This window comes from Apus apus, chromosome 18, assembly GCF_020740795.1.
Source record: "Apus apus isolate bApuApu2 chromosome 18, bApuApu2.pri.cur, whole genome shotgun sequence".
In the NCBI taxonomy this organism is placed as follows: domain Eukaryota; kingdom Metazoa; phylum Chordata; class Aves; order Apodiformes; family Apodidae; genus Apus; species Apus apus.
This window is the reverse complement of record NC_067299.1, coordinates 4743302-4768318: the sequence shown is the minus strand read 5'-3', so window position 1 is coordinate 4768318 and position 25017 is coordinate 4743302. Positions and strand designations below refer to the sequence as shown.

At 39.4% G+C, this 25017-nt stretch overlaps 1 protein-coding gene across 9 annotated transcripts in view; it reads left to right on the top strand.

Moving 5' to 3' along the window:
- BCAS3 (BCAS3 microtubule associated cell migration factor) overlaps positions 1-25017 on the top strand; it is a 351811-nt gene that overhangs the window by 157258 nt on the left and 169536 nt on the right. For all 9 annotated transcript variants that reach the window (XR_007891218.1, XM_051635999.1, XM_051635997.1 and 6 more), the window contains 3 exons: positions 1818-1918; positions 5430-5626; positions 6933-7030. Coding sequence is in view for 8 of the 9 variants with exons in the window: in XM_051635999.1 (XP_051491959.1) it covers positions 1818-1918; positions 5430-5626; positions 6933-7030 (396 nt within the window). In the remaining variant the exon portion in view is untranslated. The remainder of the gene's footprint in view (positions 1-1817; positions 1919-5429; positions 5627-6932; positions 7031-25017) is intronic.

Sequence of the window (25017 nt, the reverse complement as noted above, 5' to 3'; positions counted from 1 at the left end):
CGGGCTGGACAGACACATCCGTAAGTCATTGAATTAGATCTGTCATGGTCTTAATGAAGCAGATGAATGTTGTTTCTGTGCTCTCCTGAAAACTGATGGACACACAAGGCTGAACTCTTAACGGCTGCGGCTGCCGAGGTGTGGGCGTACACACCGGCCCAGGCGCCGATTGGATTAATTCAATGCATATGGCAGATGCGTGGGATCTCCTGGGAAAAACTTGGCACTTTGTAAGAATATGTCCTGATGGATGTAGCACTTGAAATAGTTCTTTATTTAAATAATTCTTTAATAAGTTAGGCCCTGAACTGAAGTTGGTATATGGTAGGTTTTGGAATAAGGACAGGCTGCGAAACAGAGGTGTTGGAAATGGCTCTGTAGCTGAGGTTGGGTGCAGATCCCACTTACATAAACAAGATGAAAATCCCTTCATTTCATATAGTGTATGGATTTATGAAAACCCTGTGCTGTTTGTGTTACAGAGGCGCCGTTCTGTATTTATGGTTACAAATGTGTCTGCTTTGCCATTATAAACTCTTATTATTAGGGGTTTACAACAAGGCTGTAAAAATTTGTAGTGGATGGAAGCTTGACACGTAAAGGTCAACCCTGGAATAATACAGTTTTTTAATATTAATTTTTAAAAAATTGAGTCATTTTTAGATTGTCAATATAGAAATATTGCTTTGAGTTTTGGGATTGTTCAGTATCTTGATGCTGTAGCATAAAACTCTCTTGTTTTGCCAAAGCAAAAATATCATTGTTGCATCTGCTTCTTTTAAGTTGCTTTTGTGGTGTCTTCTCTCAAACTCTAGGTATTGAATCTAGGCCTCCAACAGGCCCCAGACAGTGAGCAGATACAATAGAATGAAAAATTCCACCTTTCTTATTATCTGGGGTGCTTGTTGGCCTTTTGCTGTTTCTAAACTCTTTCGTGTTTCCCAAGTGTGACATTTTAGTTAGAGCAACATAAAACTACTGCCATAGGAAGTAAAGTAGCTAGACTCTAAACTTTGCTAATATATTTAAGTGATTCAAGGACCAGGAATTATTAAATACTAATTCTTACAATAGCAAGTCTATGACTTTCTTTTGTGGTAGCGTTTGAACACTAAATTGTGATTTTCCACGTTGTATGTTTAAGCGGCTATAATTTTAGAAGTGGTTTGGGGTATCATGCAGTCTGCAGAGCTGAAGAACTTGCAGTTTTCTGTTGCAGTGTGTTCATATGAAGATGAAGGAGAGTAGTGAATAGAATAACAAAATTGACTTAGTTTTGCTCTGTTAATTGATTTGTTTGTACCAGTCTTTGAAAACAGTAGCAGTTACAGTTCTGTCCGATTTTCATGGTGCTGTCAAGAACAAGTTTGCTGATGAGCACTTGTGGGCAGATCTGATGTTGAGTCAAAGCAAAAATTTACCCAGCCTTGAATCTCTGGTAGTGACTGGAGGCAGAGGCTCCAATGTTCAGGAGTTGTGAGGTTGTGGACTTCTTGAAGGCTGTGTCTGGACTGTTGTGGTTCACAGCCATGGCTGAATTGTCCCTCAGCTTGAACTGATATATCCTTCTAGTTATCACTGTCATGTGCAGCTGAAAAAAGTGTTATTCTTATCTGTCCAAAATCGTTCTACAGCATTTCTATAATGCAATACAACATTGGAATATAAAATTTACTGGTGGTTTTTGTTTGTCTGTTGATTGGTTGGGTTTTTTGATGGTGGGGTTTTTTTTGTTTGTTTTTTTGGGTTTTGTTTTTAAAGCATTTTAACAGTAAAACTGATTTCTCAAATTTTCTGTTTTGTTTTGTTTTTTTCAGTGGTTCCACCAGGAAGCCCTGGCCCGATCACTCGACATGAGTCATATGACAGCTTAGCATCTGACCACAGTGGGCAAGAAGATGAAGAGTGGCTTTCCCAGGTATGCTTTTTGAGGGAGCTCCAGTTCAGCAGTGAAACAGGAATAGCATCCACTGGAAGTAAAATTCACAACTTTCCTCAAAATGGAAAGTAAGCTTCTAGTAGGCCATGGGTGTTGCTGTGTGTAAAACTGACCTCACTCCTGGCTTAATGTGGTATGAATTTGATGGCCTTTACATTTTATACAAACTCTACAAACTATATTAAAAACCATATAAAGCCCCCATCATTACTGGCACAAGTCACATCCTCAGGAAGTTCAGGGTGAATTAGGAAGTTTAAGTTGGCAACAGAAATTTACCACTCTACCTGGTCCTTTTCGGACATGGAAAAAGGAAGTTGACTTGGCAAACAATGATGCCTTTTCATTTGTGACCTGTGCTGGACTTACTGCATTGTAGCATAAAAATGTTAGATTCATTGGCTTGCTTCCTTCTTCTCCTGGTTATCTGTTATTGCATTTCCTACTGATAATTCCTTTGAGTTATAGCTAGGTGCAAATACTAGAGTGCTTCAGAGTGATCCTGCTTGGTGGAATAATTTTGTATGAGGTTAGATCTTAGTAGTTTTATCCATTCTTGCTTTGTTTCAGTCCTTAAAGTTTCTGTTTAAGAACTCAGTACATACTAGAATAATTGGCTCACAACGTAACTTCATTTAAGAATGCAGGTCATGAATAATACACTGAGAATTAGTTCTTGTAAGAAATAAAAGGTTAAATAAATAAATAAGAGTTACAGATGCTCTGGATTTACCAAAGCAGTTACAGAGTACCTGATACATGGAATTCATCTGACAAATTAGGTGGGTTTCCTTTAGTTTATGGACAATGTTGTTATGGGAGTGATGCATTAAATGTGTTGCTGGGGTGTATGGCATAAATATGAAATATTCACGGATGTGATTTTCTTCTCCCACTGGTGAATAAATCATACACAGCACTTCCCAAAAATGAGAAGTTAGGTTTCCACATGGACTGGTCTGGGAGCAGCATTCATTGGGGAATCTGTTCATGTGAATCCATTTACCTGGCCTAAGTTTTCCAGTGTGGCTGCACACTGATATATCTTATTTGCTTATGCTGCCTCTAATTTGTCAGAGCATAAAGATGGTGAAACTACTCAGTGTAGTCAACAGGAATTTAACCCTTAGCTCACTGGGGCCCAGATTTCACCTGTAGTTTTTCACTTGTCCTCTCCAGTGCTATTTGGATACTTTTAGCTTATTTTACCATTCTGGTGACTTTCTGGTATAGTGGGAAACCTCAGGACAAAGGGAGCAAAGTAAATCTTCATTATGGGGGTTGATTGATTACTAATTCTTGGAAGATACAAGATGTCAAAGGAACTTAAGACTGCATGAACTTAATTATATCAATCCTTCAGGAAGAGTAAATATATTTATAAGAAAAAAAGATCCCAACTGATGTTACAGAACTCAGATAATTCAGGGGATACCTCTGGAATGTTTAATTTTTTGCTAATTGAAAAGAGTGATGATAGCTCTTTTGAGCAGGAAGATGCTACATTCTCTCAGCAAGCCACTTTAGATTAGGCCTAAAGTGCAAGTATGTTTTTCAAAATTAAAACGTTGTTATCAACAGGAACAGCATACAGTGAAAAAACACTGCCCTTCACTTCAGCTTTTCAATTAGAACAGTGGGTAATGTGTGCTGTCAGTGTGAAGTAGCTACAATATGTTTGTCCTGCACACAACAGGAGAGTGAATAGGAACATCTGGCTGTAGCCTCAGTAAAATTGCAAAGGCATCTGTTTACCTCTCGGCTCTGTGACACTGATGGTTTCAAGCTTAAAATATACAGATTACTTTATCTGTGGCCTAATTTACACTGCTACCTAAAAGCTACTTGCCTCAGAAGTGTCTGCAATCAGTCTGAGTTATGCTGAGATAAATGCAAGGATGGAAATAGTGCTAAATAGGCCGTGCATTTGTTGTCTTACGTTAGCAGAGAACTTAGAACAACATTATCCAGTGCTTAAAATTGCATCCTAAGGAGTTAGGAATTGCTCCCAGTATACATCTGGCATCTATATGCAAAAATGTATCTTCAGTAATTCCTCACTGCTGTGAAGCTGATCATTGTTTTAGCAAATTGATAGGAATTTAGTAATCTGGTTTTTGTCATCTTAAAAGTTGATTCAGAGCTTAATATTTTCATTTCATATTTCCTTTTCTTGATCTTTAAAGGCTCTTTTTTATTTTTAAAATTGTACTAAAGAAGACTTAGGCTTTGTTTACTTTTCTATTTAAAAGGCCAAATTTCCCTAATCGTAAATGTTTCCAATCTTACGTTTTCATGGTTGTTTGCATTCCTGTAGTTGGCTTACTGAAGAGTTTGCCAGAATTGACACTCATCAGGTTTATAGTTTACAGTGTGAAAAGACATTTTTAAAATATTTTGGATGTTTCATTTACTGAAATATGTTATTTTTTTGAAAGTTCATATTTAGGTTCTCACTGGAAGCCAATCACTAGAGGAAAATCTGAGCACTTGAAATTATTGTTTGTTAGAGACACTGACTGTGTTCTCTGTCCCTTTTGGAAGTAAGCATGGAACTAAGAAGCTTCTTTGTGTATCTACTCATCTACATACAGACACACATCTCATATATACCTATTATTTAATGTATAGGTGGTTGTTCATGGCAAGCAAATACTTTTCTATTGTAATTGTGAGAATTGTGGTTAGATTAATATATGTGTGTATGTGGAGCTGCAGTTCTAAACTGTGTGTTGCACATATATGTTCCTCTGACAACTGCACAGTAATGAACATGACCTAGGCTGTTCAGCATCTTGCAGTACACTTCCCATTGCTCTCTGTAATGAATCTGGTGGCTTTCCAGCAGGATGGTCCCTGCCAGCACTGTCTTCAGGTGTGCTAGCAGCAATTAGGAGCTTTGATTTCAAATCCACTTCACTCTGTATAGATGTGAAGTGGGGCTGTCTAATGTGTCGACTTGGAGAAACCAGCAGCAACTAAGCTCTTAACAGTTTGCTTTTGAATAGTGCAGCCCTTGGCCTGGTCAGGACTGAGGTTACCTGAAAGAGGTGGATTTTCAGTAGTTCCTCTCTCTACTCCATGTAGATGCAGATGGAAATGTGTTCCCCTGTTTGTTGAACCACAAGGGTGGCTTTAGTGTTCATAATGTGTATTGCTTAATGGCAAGGGGAGGAATGAACAGGGTCAGGTGAAGTGGTAGCCAGGATGGAGATTCAGTCTGCAGAACACCTTAGGAACCAGGGTGCTGTGTCCTCAAGCTGGTAGGTCAGGGGCTTTCAAGGCTCCACAAGAAGCTCTTGGCTTTGCCAAGAGCATCTCTGTCTAGCAAAAGCGTTCAAAATTTTCCCTTACTCAGCATTCCTCTGAACTGATGGCACAAAATGCTCTGTTTTGCCAAAGAGGAGGAGGATTCTGGGAGTTCAGTGAATTCAGGGGACCATTCAGTGTATTGCAGGGTTGTGTTAAGCATTTCCCTGTCTTCCCACAGGTTGAAATAGTGACTCACACCGGGCCCCATCGACGCCTGTGGATGGGCCCACAGTTCCAGTTCAAAACAATCCACCCCTCAGGCCAAACTACTGTCATTTCATCCAGTTCTTCAGTGCTGCAGTCGCACGGTCCAAGTGATACCCCGCAGCCTCTTCTGGACTTTGATACAGATGATCTTGATCTCAACAGTCTCAGGTAAAAATAAAATCAATTTCTAAGCTGTTTCACATTTGTTGTGTGAATAACTTGCCTCATACTTAAATAAGGCCATCTGTGTAGAATGTGTAATAGTTTTCATCAGGCTTGTCCAGATGAAAATCATAGAAGAATGTGTGACTCAACAATAGAAATTCATCCAGGCCAAGCAGCTTAGATCCCTTTCTGCTGCCCCTTCTCGTGCAGATGACAAAGACAGTACAAAGTCCAGTGGTCTTGCTTAGCATCCTCGTGGCTTTCACAGTTTCTGCATTGCTTAATAATTCATTTTCTCAGCCATGAGTTGGAGCTTTATGCCATACATTTAGATGCTGACTGTGAAGCAGCCAGCGTGTTGGAACAGTAAGGGAACTTGTGGAATGTTTTCCCCTCCCTGTCTTTTTTTCCCCTTCCTTTGCTTCCTTCCTTGTAATTCTTTTTCATGTATTTAATTAATCTCTTTTCCAATGCTGGTTGATTTGGAATTGGGAGCAGAGGGTGGGCCTAGGGAAGGAAGGAGAGCGAAGGTAAATGCGGGTTTATATTTACTGATAGCTTCTGATTTTGTAGAAGTGTTTTATGCACCATGTGTTTGTGTCCTGTCCAGTAACTTTCAAGATTTAATGAGTTTCCATGCTTCTGACTCTGCATGTGATTTGAAGTCCAAAGTTCTGTGGTGTGGACTTGGATTGTTTGGGACTCTGTCTGAAACTCTTAGGAGTAAAATGAGAGATGGATAATATGACTAATCCCATTAAAACTGGGCACATTGTCCTTGGACAGAAAATACATGGTTTTGAAATGTGTGATTTCTCCTTGCATGTAATTACTCCCACAAGTAAGGATATAGCTGTCAATTTTTAGTGGTTTTTTACTGTGTACATGTGTAGATATGTAGAAAGAAAGCAGAATTAAAAATTATATAGATATATGTTACAAAAGGGAGTGACAGTTGCAAATGTGTCTTTTCTCCTAAACTGACAAAGAAAGTGCTGCTGTTCAGGAGGTGATAGAGGCTTTTTAACCAGCTTGGGTAGAGTGAGCTTTTTCCTTTGAGGCTTTGTCAGAGCTCACATCTGAGACATAGTTTGGAAATACTCACTTTGTGTAGAGCCTCAATCTGTCTCTGGGTGGATTATCCAGATCTTGGCTCCACAAAGCAAAGGAAAACCAAAGTTTTCAACAGTTGGCTGATTTAAAGGTAAGTAGTTGCTTAATTGGTTCAGCTGATTCAGGTTTGTGATTTAATTACAGCCCTTAGGAGCAAGGATTTGGACACAGGTGGTAACTATAATTTATTCTCTAGGATTCAGCCTGTTCGTTCAGAACCTGTTAGCATGCCGGGGTCTTCACGTCCAGTTTCTGATCGCAGAGGAGGTTCAACAGTGATTGATGCTACCTCAGGTAGAAACATACTCATTTCATGTTTTCTTTGGTATCTATGGCCTTCATCAAACTTGTCTTTTTTTTTTGTCTGGTAACATGTTTACTAACCATTGCTATATCTGTAAAAGGATATCGTGATTTTCAGCTGCACAACAGGTTAAGTGCTGTCTTACACAAATGCTTACTGGAAGTTGCCATAATTGTTACTTTTTTACCTCTTGCCACTCAAATCTGAAGTCACAGCATTGTGACAAGGTATGAACACAATATTTACGTTACATTTGACATGAGCTCTAGAATACTAAAGGCTGCCTAAACTAAAAAGCAGAACATTTGCAAATACTAACAGTGAAATGCTTGCATTAATGAATGCCTAAAGCATAGAATATTACAGTTCCATCTCATTTATAAAATAGCTTTCATTGAAATGTAATCATAAATACAATTAATTCCTGTGAACAGTCAAGACAACAGGACAGTTTATCTAGTGTTTGTGTAATAGGCACATTTTCACTGCTCTGCTCTAAAGGAGTCTGTAAATTTAATACTACAGTGGTTATGTTAATATCAACATAGTAATGTATGTACTATAAAGTGTTTTTGTTTTTGCCCAGTGGTGGGTTATAGTCTGCATAAAGAAACAAGGACAGCAGAGCTTTGTGTTCTAGTACAGCTGTATAGCATCTGAAGGGTCCGCGCAGCAGGATTTTGTCAAATAAAATCTCTCACAAGTAGAATTATTAAACACGCAGCATTAGTCAAACAGTCAAGTTGGAGAGGATTTTAATCTTTAGCGATTTGAAAATCCCTGGAGACTGCTGATTGGATTGAGGTTAAACTGTAAAAAGAGACTGTAGCACATGCAGAAACTGGTTTCTGAAGGCTGTTTTAAAGTGAGTTAAAATGAAAGCTCCTCTTCTAGACTTCCTTTGCTATTGATATAAATTCTGAGTCCAAGATATTGCTTGGTTTGCCAAATTAATTTATTTGAGTATTTCTTGGATGTGTTTATAACTGAGTTCAATAATAACTACATTTACTTTGGGCATGGAGAATTGTCATTATAAATTTCATTTTCAAATATTTAAAACTTGTTAAATTAAGTCATGTTGAGCTTAGACAAACATCTGCTTCTGGTTATTTAAAGTGACATTTATTTCATTTAGTACATGACAAAGTAATTGTGAAAATAATTATTTGATACGGAAGAAAACATGAATGCACCAGTTATGGCTTTTTGGACTAATTCATATCTGCCTATTATTCCTTGAAGGTTGCAAGCTTAAATCGTAGGAGTACTTCTGTCTGTGTATCTGACACTTCAGATGCCCAGTGATTAATGACATGGCTGTTCTCCACTACCAGCTGATACAGATATCTGGGTTGTCAGGGTTGATTTTCTTCCTGCCATGTATGAACAGAGCAGTTCTATTACCTGTAGCAGGGTTATGTATTAGTTCTGATAGAGAACCATTCTGTAACCATAACACATTCTAAAACTGTGTTATTCCATCAACAATAGAAACAACAAACCACATAGGACTGTACCTCCTTGGTGCTAAACAACCTTTCCAGTAGTGTGGATGAGGCTTTAATATGAAGTGCTTCATGTGAATGTATGAAATGGTTCATGTGAATGAGATGAAGCTCTATTGGTAATGCCTTTAACATGTGTGTCCATATTAAAATTGCCACAGTCAATAGTATACATTGTTATGACACTGAAAATATATTTACTGTACAGCAGTGACTCAGTTTTGTTAAAACACCTCATAAGTTTCTCATAAACAATACATGGATTTTGTTAGGGACATGCTGATAGCAGTATTTTATTTAACTTCACTGCCAGACAGTATGGATTTGAATTGATTTTTGACTGAGTGACTTGACCATCTATTTTCAGTTTTCATATTGCCTGATCCCCATCCTTTCCCATGCAGAAATTATTTGTCCAAATTTAGGGTAGATATGCCAGATGATGTGTGTGGGTACACAGGTGTGAATTCTGTTCCAGAGTAAAGGAGGAGAAAACATGCACTGTTTGAGACCTCATGCTATTCTTCTAACAGAGCCCAGCAAAAGGAAGAAAAGTATTTTATTTTTTCTTCTCACCTTTGAGATGTGCAGACAATTGCATTAAGTTAAGCTCTGAATCTTTAAGATTTTACTTTAAATGCTGCTGAAGTCTAGTATTGCATTTTTTATGCTACAATCCACTACTGTAAGTATTCTCATTTCCTGCTGTTACCAAGGCATGCCCTAAATGGCTTACAGTCTTTATGGAAAACAAATTTATTGGGAAATACATTTTTAGGTTTGAAGGATTTTAAGTAGGTCATAAATTTTTACTAGCTAAGCTGAACCAGGAAGTGATTCTTCAGTTATGACCCATGCATTTGAGTCTGTTGCACTTTATGAAGATACTTATCTGGCTGTTTGATTGCCTGTTGCTTAGAGATAGAACCAGCGTGGCGCCTCTTCTTATCTAGCTCCATCACTTGTTCTTCCTATCAAAAGATTTCAAGTACATGTTTATCATCTTCCATTATTCTTCCACCATTCTTGATAACTTCCTTCCTTCTCCCCCTTTGGTGACAACTCTGTTGCTGTGTTACTAAGACAACCGTGTAATTATTTTAATCACTATTTTCACGTCTGTGAAACTACAATATACTAATGACAATATTTTTTCACAAGATCATTTGCAAAAATTGTGTAAAAAGTACAGAACTCTAAGATGTGGAAATCAATTCTGAAAATTTGCAATAGCATTTTGAAAATGGATGGCAGTATCTCTAAAGATTCCTTGGGTAAATTTAAAAAAATGCATATTTCAGTTTGACTTAAAATTCTACTAACATACTATTCTGTTGTTGTTTTAGTTTTTTAATGGAATCTTCAAGAAAAGTTTGCAAAAATGCAGTTACCTAAAGCTACTGGACATTTGTCCCTCGATGCACACATTTTAGTTATATGCATCACAGAGAGAATATACCCTCAAGGATGAAATGCACTGTAATTCCAGATGCTGTTCCAGATTGGCAGTTAGAAATGTTAAAGGGACAAGACTGAGTTTAGAGCTGTATGAATCAGGAAGCCTTTAATAAAAATGCTGCAGAAGAACCACCTCTGTGCATGTAGTGAATGCTGCTGTGTGTAGCAAGCAGACACATGTGTCTGTCCTTTCCAAAGCAGTGCTTTGGTTGCAGTGGGTCTAACAAAGGTGGGTACATCAGGTTACATTTGAGGTTATTAGGCACCAGAGATGGAGGAAAAACCTTTCTAAGTGCCTCGTCTGCAGGAGATGCTGCAACTGAAGGTCATGTTCTTCACACAACCAAATCAACCACCTGAGACAGAAATCTGTAGTGCAACTAAAAGAATCCAAATGGGCTAAACTGTCTTTATTTCAACCCCTCTACAGGCATGAATTGAAAACTTCCCATTACCTGTATGCACTGAATGCTGTTCCTTTCTTTGGGACTATCTTTAGATAGGATTTTTGGCTGGCTTGAGGGTATCTACAGAATGATGGAGACTAATCTAGAAAATACAAGCATAGGCTGGACATGTAATTGGATATTTCCAGGCACCATCCTGCATTTTTGTACAATAACCTGTGAATGAACGATGCATGTCATGTATGTCATATACTTGAAGATCAAACCTGATAGAACTCTACTGGTACTAAATAATGCAGAAATTTAAGGGTGTGGGAGGGTTAGGGTATCTCAACTTTCAGAAACAGAAACCTTTAGAGAAAGGGCTTTGCAGCAGTTCCTGATCACAGTAAATTTGCTCACACAGCTGCATTGAGTCTGTAAGGGCAAGTGTTGCCTTAAACTCTACCAAATGTGAAGGGCTTAGGTACTCGGGTATGCTCAGGCATAGCTGCTAATTCAATCCTGCTCAGTTAGAAAAAAATGCATGCATCTGTGTGTGTGTGTTTATGAAAAGCCGTGTTTATTCCCTCAGACAAAGAGGTCTTTGACACTTATCCATCAGACAAGTAATGATTTTGCTGCATTGTCAGCAGAGTAGGGAAGTGTTGACAGTGAAGTTGTCTGATCTCTGTTTCCATCAGCCTTTTCCTACTTGGAGGAGATTTCCATTGCTGTCTTGCTTAGGATGAGTAAAGAAGTTAAGAGTAGGAGGGTTTTAATTAATAAAATTGAATTGTAGGAGAAAAAGATCCTGAGCTTTTTTTTTTTTTTTCTCTTTGATTGTGTGTGGGGTGGGGGAACCTTTATGTTCTTTTCTGAGACCTGGCATGTGCTGTGCTTCTTAGGGAGACACACATCATTTTTTAATGAAGATTGTTTATTATTGTAGCATGAAACTCTGACAATACTAAGCTCTCTTCTGGTTATTTCAACCAGTGCCCACTTAAAATTGGCTTGTAATTTAGTACTTCCCTTTCTTTTGTGTGTGACTGGCTGGTCACGGACAGATAGCTTGTTGCCTGCAGAGGCTTTAATGAACAAAAGAATTAGCTTTGTGGGGGAGGGAGGCAGGTTGCCTCCCCTACCTTCTCCCCCTCTGCCTGTGAAGGATCTTTTATTGTTCTTCACCACACCTGTAAGATAGGGACCAGGGGACAAATTTTTACTGTCCAGCAATGCTCTCACTTGGAATTTAATAAACACTTCTGCTGTCACACCTTAAACCATCTGAGCACTTTCTGTTGTATGCACGATCAAATATTTATTCCCAAACGCCATACACCAGAAAGCGCTGCCTTGGAGTAGCAGAGATCAGTTATTCAGGTAGTAAAGATGTGTGAATGCAGCTGGCAGATGAAGTCACCAACATTATGAATTCCCAGGCTGTCCTTCTTGCCACAGGCAATAACTGACAGGCCTGAGCAGTGGCTGGTTTCCCATTACGAGCGCTGGTAGGGCCCAGGGAGCCCTGGCGTCACGGATACTTGAGCTGCCCTGCTCGAGTGGAGCCGGCCAGTGCTGGAGGGTCCTTGTTGCAAAGAGATGTAATCAATATGGTCTGGAGTCCTTGACCTGAACCTGTAATTACCTGGCTGGTATAAAGGTAGTTTGTTGTTGCAGATAGAGGTTGCACTCAGATCCTCCGAATATAATGCAGAGCTTTGAAGCCAAGAAGAGATTTGGCCCTTGGTCTATTCTTCACAGCAATTGAGAGGTTTTAATAATGGTCATATAACAAGCTGTTCTTAGAGGGCATCACCTGTTTAGTAGCAGCAAAAATGCATACCCAGCACTGCTTGTTTTGTACTTCTGTGTTCTGTCAGCTTAAATTTAAATGAGTTTGTTATGTTTCTTTCCTGGAATAACTGCTGAGCCAATTCTGTTAATTCATATCTATTTAAAACACTTAGTATTTTACTTATTTTCAAAACATTGTGTATATTATTCCTAGAATATTAATGGTGTGTGAGATATACTCTGGGGTTTTTTGTTTTCTCAATGAAGTAGCACACACTTGCATGTACTTGTGCTCTCCCCATCCTGTTCATCTGTCCTGCTAGATGTGTGTGCATGTGTGAGCTGCATAATACAACATTCTCATACTTGGAACTTTTTCAACTTGATTTATTTCATCTAATTTGAGAAAATGTTATCTGATGGTTTTTGAAGAGAGCCTTAAGACAGAACTCACTTCAGCAGGCTCCAAGATGCCAGTGCAGTATACATGATTACATCTACAAACAGCAATGCCCTATAGACTATGGAGATGTGAAAAGAAATTAAAATGACCTGACACTACTGACTGGGCACTTGCTGCTGGACTATTGCCTAGCTTGGGAAAAGACTCAGCTGCAGGGATACATGGAGTAGCATTAATGTCTTGAAACACTGGTGGGTGTTTTCTGTAGGCAGGAGAAGTACACTGGAGAGGACAAGCATGGGAACAGTGACTGAAAGGCAGGAGAATTGTTATATACTGATTTATTTTTGCCTCCCTGTGATGGTTGTAGTTGGGTTGGTCTGTCAGTTCTGGAGATGGGAACTCACTCTGTGCAGCATGACATAGGTAATGTGGGGTAGCTGTTACCCTGCTAGGAGACTGCTATTCCTCCTCCCACTTTGCCTTTACTGTATTTGAGGAGGCTGGTAGTAATTGAAGCAATTTGTCTGTTGTAAGTTAGTTGTGCTTTGACACATAAGTGTGTATCAGCTAAAGGAAAAAAAAAGATGCAACATGTAAGTTAGTTTTACAGATGCAACTGAAAATCAAAAATCAACAATTTCTAGACCCTGCTGTGTTGGCATGAATTTGACTTTAAGCAACTTGAGTTACTCAAGGTGATTAATGCCCCAAAGGCTGATGTGAGTTGTGATGGTTCATGGGAGAGTTTGACAAACAAGAAACCCAGTGATTTCCATGTTGATGTCATAGCGAGATGAAAGCAAAACTGTGACCTGACCAACGTAATAACCAAATACAGGATAATGAGGTTTTCCTTTGTGTATGAAATTTAGTTGCAGTGAGGTCTCCAGGGGCCACATTCATGGTCACTGCTGCAGTCCTCTTGCTCAAATAGCTTTTCTCATGTCACACAACCGGGTTGATGCATGTGCCAGTGGTCCATTAATGCAGAGAGTGGAGTGTCTTCTTGCTTAAGTGTTAGGTACTGATTTCCAGTTGGGGAAGCCACTTTCAGTTCATATAATGGATTGTCCAGTAAAAAATAGCAACGTGCTACAGCATGGTGTGGGCTGAGCCTGGTGTTTATTTATGGGGAAAAAACCCAAAATGCACAATAGGTATTTTGTACATCAGTAGCTAACACAAACTCTTCCTAAATCTAGGATTGTTGTATGTGTCCTGTAATTGTCTTTCATTAACAGTTACTGCTGATGTTCTGCGTAGGTAGCTTTAAAGCTCTGAAGAAGTGGAAAGTGTTGATTCTAATCATATCTGACACCACAATCTTCTGTGGAACAACACATGAGCTGACATTCCCGATGGGCTCCTGTAGGATACAATATTTATTATAGCTTGAGATCTAAGAGCTCCTAGCTACTGTTAAACTTACAAGAGATCCAGAAACCTCAGTGTCTGTACTTGTGTTTTTGTAGATTGCACAGAAATAACACACCATTCAGTATTTGCAAAGAAGTGTGTTCATTGACATTTCTGCTCTTTTGATGTGGTACTTAAAGGAATTGTTTTACAAATCTTGGTGTTTTTACAAGTTTGTAATATACTCTAAGCTAATCTATTAATCTAGACTGTTTGAAATGTTCTTAAAATGGTATTAGATATGCAAGTTAAGAGTATTTGAACATCCATCTGCAAATTAATTTTAGGGTCAGTATTGTTTCCAGGAATGCTTTCATTTAGAAACAGTTTTTCAGTGTATTATAAAGAGACATTTTTACTAAATGATTTCACTAAATTAGGCTAGCCTTCAAAGTATTTGCTCACTGTGTTTCATGTTTGCTTTGAAAAATGTCTAAATATGCTTCTTTATTTCTTGTTTCAAGTGTGTTTCCCCCACTTTAGACTGTCATCTCTGTTAGAGGCTAGGTTTTTAACCATCAGGATTGCTTGTTGGTTCTGGTCCTCTTAAGATCCTCCAGATTGTTCCCCCTGCTTTCAGGAACTGTTCTAGAACATCAGGCTGGTCCTCCGGACTCTGCAGACTCTTCCTTTTTCCTTTCAGCTTCCTCCAGCCTGTAAAATAGAGAGGCTTGATGTCCATGTCTCTAGAGCACAACTACCTCAATACTAGAGGTTGTGATGGACTGACTCTCTAGAGCAACTAAGTCTGTATGTATAAAACTGGCCATGAAGCAGTGTCCAAGTTTTTTTTTGGGTTAGGTTTTTCAAGGACAGTTGAAGTGGTGTGGCAGCTGCTAAAGTACTGTCTCCTGGCTTCACTGTGAAATCTAGGTTTTTTTAATTCCCCTCTTAATTAGATGGCAAAAAGAGCTTTTAAAAACAAACATGGTGGCTTGTTTGCGATTTTTGCTATTTTCCAAGTAGTGAGATCATAGTGCTGTGTTTTGAATTAAACACTGCACAAAAATGAAGGAGAAACTGAGGATGGAGTTGATAAGCTGCTGTTTCACTGTGCAGCCCTTGAGCTCTTGGCTGTGCAGTTGTGGGGTGGCCACCAGTGCATTGCCAGAAACAACTTCCATATGAATCTGTAATTTTCTACTCACTTGTATTTCCTCACACCACAGATAGTATGTTGTTTCATGGAGAATACTTTACTATGTAATAATGAAATGCTGGACACTATTTGCATAGCCACAAAAACTTGCTCTTTTAGAAGTCTCTGCAGGCTTAATGCCTGATTTTAGAGTTGGTCTGGTCCAACCCACTGCTCATGGTTGAAAGACCTACACATAAACTTCTACACAGACTATGTCTGGATCATTACTGAAATAGCTTTAAACAAGGGCATTAGTCCTCAGTGTTTTTTCCTAATGTAATGCCAGCATATTCACCTATTTTCACCATTGTTAATCCAAAATGGGCAGGTTTTACCTGTTGTTCATTAGGGTGTAGTATGGATGAGTGAGCAGAAGTGTGGGTTTAGCTATGTACCGTATATATATACTTCGAGGGTGTTATAATCACAGCCTCCTCACCCTGGCTTCTCCTTGCTGAAGTAAGGATGTTCTCTTCTAGAAAGAAATCTTGGTATCAAAGTTGAAACATAGCCTGTTGGTACTTGTGTATATGTTTTATTGTCTCAGTGATGTAAGGGGTAAAAAAACAGATGGAAAATATTTTGGGTTTCCTAATTATCCAGTACTGTGAAATACCCATTGCTTTGCAGTTGTCTTGGCTCCTCCCCTTGCCTTGGCCTCCATCCCTGGCATGATCCCAGCCAGTTTTTAATAGACCTTTATCTGCTGTTTGTGCTGCTTTTAACTTTCACTTTTTATTAGAACCAAAGCTAAATTGGGTGCTGGTTAGTATTCTAGTTATGGGTGGAGTGCTATGAAAATCGAAAGCTGGTGCCAACAAGTGGTGGCTGCTGAGAGTAGCTGGGATGGGGAGCATGGGGTGAAAGGAGCCCCTGTTTGTCACTATAGTCCTCAGCCTGTTCTCCTGCGAGGACAGAATGGGTGGCAGTGCCTCCAGCTAGGGGGGCTATGCAGATAGGAGACCTCTTAGGGTCTGGGCTGCTGCTGGGGGCAGCCTGCCTGGGGTTCACCTCCCCTCCAAACAGAACATGGAGTCTTAGAGGCAGCACGTAAAGCCCAGTACTTTATGTACATAAGCCTCCCCAGTGCTATTCCCCTTGTAAAGGTGAAAACAAGCAGGTCACAGTCAGTAAATGACAGAAAACAGGCTTGGGATTATTCACATCATTAGCACAGGATTTCTCCAGATAAGAGAAGTGGTATATTAGCCTCTTGTGCCCTGAGGCTGCCTTTCCTTCACTGCACAGGGCGTGGCCCTTTAAAATGGAGCAAGAACAGGGAAAAGAAAAAGGTGGCAATACAACTAACATATGGTTTTTGCTGGAGTTTGGCCACAGATTTAAGGCCTCAGAGTGGATTCCTGGGGCCTCTGTGTGCTATCCCAAAACCAACACGAAAGTCTTTCCAAATATATTTTATAAGCTCTGTGATTGTAATAGTCCTATCGAAGATCCCATGTCCCCAGGTCAAGTGGGGTGCAGACCATCCTCTTCTGAAATTCCAGGCTTGCCAAGTCTCTCTTGCATGGTATTTCCCTCCAGCAACAGCGGGCAACCATTTGTGCCTCTTGTGCCGGGTGTGCTGTGGAGAAATACCCATCGGGGCGTCCAGCACAGCTGCTTTCCCTTGAGCTCACATCTGCTTGCAGACAGTGGGACCTCCACACGCTCACTTGCCTGGGCTTTTGTCCCAGCTGCAGCTGGCCCTGGCTGTGTACAACCCACCTGTATTTCTGGATAATTCATAGAATTTGCTAGGCTTTGGCACAGAGGCCAAAAGCTTGCTCATGAGTAGCTGCTTGGGTTTGAGCACTGATTTTGGTAACTGGCTCTTTCATTGTCTCCTGTGTTACTTTTCCTTTGCTCCAAGTTAAGGGGCCGTTAGTGTGAGACGTGCAGCACAGGAGCTGGAAACTCTAATTTGTAGGGTTTTTAATATTAGGACCCTACAAAAGTCCTGACTAAAACTGCAGGAAAGGAGGCCCCTGGAAATACAGCACGTGGATTTTTGCCTAAATACAATAAAGCAGTAGAAGCTACGGTTTTAGTAAGTTATCTTGGTGTAGTGCTTTACTACCAGAACAATTTCCATTAACTGAATATATATTAATTGAAAAAGTACCTCTTCAGACTTTCACCTATATTGTTTACAGCATAAATGAGAAGCAAATCAGTGGGTGCTATACTGTTTGACCCTCAATGAAAATATATTTTAAAAGTAAGCATAACATTCTCTAAACTACTTTGTGATTGAATGTCAAATATAGTAATTGACCATAGATCATCTACAAGGTTGTTTGTGTAGCCACTGGATTTTTTTAACAAACAAAAAGTTGGCATGAAAGATTTTGGAGAAGAAAAGAAATACTCTTGTGGGAGTCTTTTAGTTTCGGTGTTTATATTTAAGATTTAAAAAAAACCCAACCCAACAAACCCAAACAAAACCAAAACAGCAGGAACAAACAGTATACAGTGAAACACACGGAAGTACATTTTCCCACTGAAGTTAGATTAAAAATTCACTATATCACAAGCAAACCATTTCCCCCTTGATTTGTGTCCAAAATATGAGGAAAAAGTCTTGCAGATGCATTATGCATTTTACAAGAGAACATATGCATGCATTTAAATCATTTACATTTCATCTTTGCTTTCTCTTATTTTTAACTGTATTATAGTGAGTGACAGCGTGTTTGGAAAACTGAGGTTGAAAACAAAGTTTAAACTTTCATGCCCAATAAGCTCAACTGCAAGCAGAGCTTCACTATTTCATGGTATTATTTCAGAGTTTTGCTGATGCCTTTTCCTTTCTCTGCAATGAAACGTGACTGAAACTTTGTGAATCTGGCTTGCAAAAAACAAAATTATACTGTAGTTGTTTTGTGCTATTCTTATAGTACCTGGGAAGAAAGAGAATCATCCTTATTGAAGCAGATCCTCAGGAGAATGTGCAACCATATGCTTAAAGATGCTTTGGATCAGGGCTCAGTAAGACTATTAATTCTTTATTTTTAGGCAGTATCAAATATTCTTCATGCTGTAAAATCCTTTTTGGTGGGAGGGGAGGATAGAGGAGCAGCAGCTCTACCTGATGTACTGCCCTGTCGTGACTACTTCTCAGCACTCCCCTACTATACGTTAAATCAGCAGCTTTTAATGGATCTGCTTGTATAGTGGGTAGCTGGAAAAGAATTTGAGTTGTGGGTATGATATTTTGCTGAATATCATCAGCAGACACCACTTCCCCATTGCTGTGAGTGGACAAATAAAATTCAGCTTTATTGGCCTAGTTATAGCCTTTTAATAACACTTCAGTGAAAGATTGTGCATGCCATGAAGTGCTGAACACGTGCTCTGAAGGGCTGTACTGTGACTGGAGTACAGTGATATGGCAGAGGGGGAGCAGCCTGTGGCACAGGTGAGAAGGGGGCTGGGGACTGGGCTCTTGAGGGGCAGAAGAGCCAAAGCATCCTGGGGATGAACCTGGGTGATGCTGGGGAGCTGGGTTTGTCACCTTGTCCTTGACCCTGGCCATGCCACCCACAGGCTGGCACCCATGGGGCTGAGTGATCAGCCCTTCATCAGGACAGCTGAGCCTGGGCCTGTTTCTGTGTGCTCACCATATGGAGCTGCCAGTGCTGTCAGTGAGAGCTGGGCACATGTAGAGGCCACAGGATTTGTTCGTAAACATAGATTTTAAAGTTAGATGCTTTCACATGCCTCAGATTCAGAGCTCAAAACAGAGTAACTTTCATCCCTAACAGCTTGCAGAAATTTTTCCTCATTGTCTTTACCTCCCAGACTCACCATAAGAGTTAAACCCAGAGCTTTTCATTTATTTTGCTAGTTGAGATTTACTTAGAATTGAGGATATCACATGAAGGACCTGTAACTCATTTGTATATCCATCCTTCCATGTTTAAAACCAAGTCAAGAAACTAATGAGGTTACAAAAATATTGCTGATCCTGAAGCAAATATGGTTGGAGAGCATATGCTTTGGTTTTACATTTCTGCCTCCAAAAGGTGACATGTCCTGTGTTTGTAATTTAATTTAACATTCTATATATTTTTAAACGGCTGTATGATTTGAAATCTCCAGATGCCATGCTTTGTGCTAAATGAGGTTGACAGTTCAGTGATGTGGAAAGCCATTATCTCACCTTTGTGCTTCTAAACTGTAGCCACTTGCCTTTGCCTGCTCATAATGCATTTACTGCATTACAGTGTAGGAGTTTTTAACACCTATTGAAAGCATTAATTAGCTACGCCATACTGATGAGCACTTTAAGAGAAGTGAAAAGCAAGAGCCAATGCTGTTCAAGTTCATATTTCTCCCATTGCTTGTGCTGAAGATTCAGCAAATGATGAGCTCCAGTAATAAAATGCTGATAATACTGTCATATTTCACAACGAACAACTATTCTCTGCATTAATCATCTGGTCTTTAAGTGGTATCTTTATTATGTCACAGGAAAGTGAGTGTAAGGTGGTCCCAGGCCCGTGGCAGCTTGGTGAGATGTTCCTCAGATGATCCAAGATAACATGGACTTCCAAACCACACTGTGAGAAGACTGCTGGGTTTTCACACATGCAGTAGAGACATGTCCCTAAGTGCTGTGGTCACACATGTTACAGCTGAAGTATCTGAAAGGAGTATGATTTGATTTAAAAAAAAATCAGAAAATAGTGATTTAAAGATAAAATAGCATTGTAGAGTTTTTATCTTGAGTTTGATTTACTCAGAAATATTAATCCCAATTTTAAGTAGATTTATTGATGGGGTATTCTCTCCTGATGTTTAGTCATTAGTGGATTTCCACAAGCTTCTGCTAACATAAAAGCACCAGCACAAAGCCTTAGCAGCCAAGAAAACAACTTTTTAAAAAATATTCCAAGAGGTTCAATCTTGATGTTTTGGGATTGGTATCATCCTGTTCCCAGAAGTTGAAATTCCTTTAAGACTGTAGAAATTCCATATGTTTTGTCCTTTTAAAGGGAAAATACTTCATTTTCTCCCTGATCATGGTGCAATTTCAGCAGATGTGAAGTACCCATAGAAACACAAGACCCTGTGTTCCCCAGGCACACTGGAGCAGTGAAGCCCAGGGCTGTCCCCAACACCGCAGAGCTGTATTGTTCCCCACAGGTGTTGGTGCCACCTATGTGCTTCTGTCCATATCTCATCCCAGTGTGTGCCTCAAACCTCAGGCATGGGGAGCAGGATACAGCTCTCACCTCTCCTGACAGCTCTGTCTGTTCCTGACCAAGAGGCACAGCCTGTCTCGATGAACAGCTCTCTATGGCTCTCTTGCTGCCTGCTGGTGCTGGCTATAAACCAATAAACCAAAATTCAGTCTCTTGTCTCCCGTTCTGTTGTCCTGAGTCAGCAGGTCTCCTATAGAATACTTTTTCATAAACTTGGAAAATGGATAATAATTACTTGGACTCTTAAGGTCCAGAAATACAAGAATAAGTCATAAATATGTCACTTGTATCTTGAAAGCTAACCAGCTAGAAACTCTCCCTCTTGTCTAATCTGGCCTCCAGCGCCTTTGATCACCATTTTCTCCTCTTTCTCAGCACCACAGCTAACATCTTAGTTTTCCACATTTTCCTTTGCTGTTGTGACAGTGTTCTGCTGCAGATTACAGCTGTGCTTAGGCACCATAAGGTTTATATGATTAGTCAGCATTTGGTTTCCATATATAGCGAAAGTACGTCTGGAGAAAATATTCTTATACATATTTCCAGGCAATAGGATCAAAGACCTCTCTAGGTTCTCAATTTTAATTTATCTCTTCTTGCTTGCTGTCTAAGTAACATCAAAAAGAATCCCTGTTTGCAGGAGGGAAGGGAGCCTTCTGCTGTGTGGTTTTGGGAGCACTGTTCATCCAGGCCAGCTTCAAACCCTGCTCTTTCTTCCTCCACAGAATTGGCCTTGGTTTTCTATCCAGGTGTTACTTCTTTCTCTTCTCAAATTCTGTAACCTTTCCCATTCTTGTTTCCTTGATCCTCAGAATTATCCTGTGTCTGCATAGGTCACTGTGGCTGGTGCAGAGCACATCTCCCTCTTTTCTCACAGCAGTTCTCATATATTTCAGTCTGTGTTGGCTTCTCTTTGACTATAACCTGTCCAAGGTTCATACACTTGCATTTATGCATTTGAGTTGTTGTTCCTGTCTCATCTTTGTTTTTCTCAGTAATTCCCCCAGCCTCTCTTCATACTCATAAAAACTCTCAGTATTTGTTTCTACACAAGAAACTCATCCTTCAGGTGTTGACACTCAACACACACAGAACATTTCTGAAGCTCTTGTTGTCTACCAGAAATGCGATAACTAACAGCTTTTTGAGTTAGGGCTGTGCCAGGATTTACATGCCTGTATTTATATTATCATATGAGGTGCTGTATTTATGTCAGTATTTCTTGCAGCTCGATTAGATAATTTTTTCTGAACCTTTCATTAGATTCTTGTGACAACAACTTGTAAACTTCTATGTTTTTGCAGTTTGCAGCAGTGTGGCCACAGCTGGAGACAGCCAGAGGTCATTGTCATTAGTAAATAAGCAGTAGAATTTAATTATACAAACCCATTTAACATTTTCATATGAGGAAATTTTCTGAAATACCAGGAACTTTTAGTAATTTGAGACCTTTTTTGCATCACGTTTTTAGAAAGGTCTTTTTTTTTTTTTTCTGCCAATAGAAGATCTGCATGAAAAAAAAAAAAAAATTAGTTTGATTTCAGTCATCTACTCAACATTTCTGAGCTACTTGCCAAATGATCCCAGGTGTGGGATTGCAGCAGGTAATTTCCTGCGCTGTATTTGTGCGGATGATTTTCTGTGTTAGAAGATGATATCGGCTCACCTGGCCCCTCAGTGACAGAGAAATCCTTTGTTTATTCATTTAGTAGGCAGATTAACCCTAATGAATATGGCTTCCTGGAAACAGATACAGGGGACAATAGTGGAGGGGGGAGAAATGGGGCAAATTCCCTTTTCTTTCTTCACTTGTAAATAATGGTAGCTTTCATAGCAGGGTGTTTTAAATCAGAAAGGAACGCAAAATATGTCGACCAGAAATTCTTGATTTTTAAACAAAATCTTTTCTTTAGTGGTTCAAAGAAGTGCTTGGGCTCTCTTGATGAGTCTGGTACAATTCTGCCCTGTTGGGTCTGTTTAAATGCTTTGTCCTGTCAAAAAGCAGGATAAAGAAAGCATCAGAGGTACTTGCACCAAATGGCACTTAAGTCCTCATGGTTGGAGGACCTTGGTTTGTGTTTTATGGGATTACTCTTCACTGGTTTGTGGAATGTGATTCTTTTTAAATTATTTTTTCTCTGTATTAGGGACTAACCATGTTATCTTCCTTTGAAACAGACTGTAAATTGTCCTAGGCAGCCAGAGAAAAGTGTTAAGAGTCTTAATGGCTTAAATTACTCAGGGGAGTAAAACTGTGGAATGGTACGTTAACACATACCTTGTGTTTATGTTACCTGAGTAGCTTTATTATAAAAGGCCACCTTAATACAAAAGTTAGGCTGCACATCTTTTTTGCCAGTCATTCTTTAATCTTGAGGTGACACAAAAAGCTTTGAGAAAGCACTACAAACAGCACAGTTTCTTGTATTCCTCTTGTGTGGTGCATGCAAATGCAGTGCACGAGGTCTGTATGAGGTTTATGAAAGGCTTTAGCATTATCACTTTAAATGAGGAGTGATTTCTCAGATGTCGTTGACCTGACACTGGACTATTGTTCATGACACAATGTGAGAATCTGCCCGGATAAGGAGTGGTGGCAAATTCCAAGCCCTGAGAAACTGAGGGAAAGACACTTGCTGACTTTGTAGGGATATTAATTTGGCTCATCCTGGTCTTACATGCAGGTTCCTTGCAGCACCACTGAGTTTCTGTTTGAACAGCATGAAAAAATTACCTTATCCAAGCTCAAAGAGGGAATAATGTCATGGCGCATCAAGTTGCGGATACGTTGCTATTTATGTATTTTTTTTAATGCATGCACATTAAATAGTATTCTTAAGAAGGGGAAAACATTTTAGCTTGTGAGCTCAGATCACTATTGTAAGCTACTAGTCAAAGTGTAGACATAAGTACAATTAATGGTTTTGCTACGTTTGGGAGAGGAACCATTTCTTGCATTTTTATGTGACTGGTACTCGAGATACATTATTCCCAAGACATGGATGTGTAGACACAGATGTGAAAATCTCTTAACTTCCAACCAAACTTTTCCAGATCTTATCACTATAATTTATTCTTTACTCCCTATAGACTAGAAAAAAAATGTCTTCTTTCACATAACTTTATACATTGGAGGAAAAGGAAAGTTCTCTTCTACCACACGGGAAGTGTCGAAGATGGGATTCTGTTGGCTTTAGCATGCTGACTTTTGTAGCTGCCTGTAAAAACTCTAGAGTTTCAGAAGGGAAGTGAAAAAACAGAATTTACCTTTCCACAAAGGATAAAAGTTTCCATTGTTTCTTAGCTACATTGCTGAAAAGATACATGTGCAGGAACAGATAATTTTTTGAAAGTATACATTTATACATGGGTGTGTGTATATGTGGATGGGACAGCAATAAATTACAAATGAATTTGTTTGCTTTGCATGGAGATTGTTTTATCCTTCTTAAAGCTACTATTTATATAACCTTTAACCAAACAGAGAGTAGCCAAAGCATTTTTGAGAGTGAGAATTGTTTTTCTGGCTGGTGTGCCTAACAACTTAATTCACTCCAATCGTGCGGTGCGGCGTGGGCTCACGCTGTGCGGTAACTCACCACGTTGATATGCAGACAATTTGCCAGAGATCTTTATTTTTTTATTTCCCCTTGCCGGTGAAAGCTCAACATAGATGGATGTCACATTAGGTGTCATTAAAATAGAGCTTGTGATAACTAAATAATAAATTTAGTGGTACCTAATTACTTTCAAAAGATGTTGACACAGTTGCAAAAGAAGGGTGTCACAGAATGCCTTTTGAAACAGCATAGACTGTCTGTATTAGCAGGGGTTTTTTTTCCCCTTTAGTGAAAACCAAAGGACAACAGTCATTATACGATTCTGTACTTTAAGTATTTTCATAATCCAACATAAATTGGCCCACCCAAGGATTATGTCTGTCTTATAAGGATGTGTTTATATAGTCATTGGGTGAAAGATTGCAGAAGTTGAACCACTAGTTTTGAAAGTCGAGCCAGACCAGGAAAAATCAGGATACAATTTGGCACTTATGGAGACTAAATGATTTCCTTTTTAGCTGCTGATTTCTACTGGGAAATGTATCCTTGGACTGAAAATTGCATCCGGAAAAATGTTTATGTAGTGTTTTTCAAATGACTGATTATTCCTCTAACCTTTAACACGCACTGTGTGTGATTTTCTTCCTTATTAACTCTTTCATGACCAAATGAATTATTTGCTTCACTGTAAACAAAATTAAGTATATATTTCAGTTCATGCAATATTTTCATGCTGTAACAACACAGAAAAAGGCAAGCCAGGGATTTTATTGAGTCAGGAACACAGGGAAATCCAACTCATCTTTTCTGTCAGCCTTTCCTGGAAGAAGAGTATCCTGCTACAACTGTGAGACAGGCAAAGCACGCTAACTTTTTATCATGGTTACTGTAGAGAAGGAGAACAAAAATGTTCTCAGCATACCATTAGATGCAGTTTTCTGCCAGCCAGGGGAGATTTCCCCAAGGCATGTGAGGCAGAGGCACCATGCTGCCAACTACTGGCTATTACTTGCTGCTGAATACAGTGAATTAATTCATTGTAGGCTTTGGGGTTTGTCTGTGGGGGAATCAATTTGTGCAGCTGGAACAGAATAA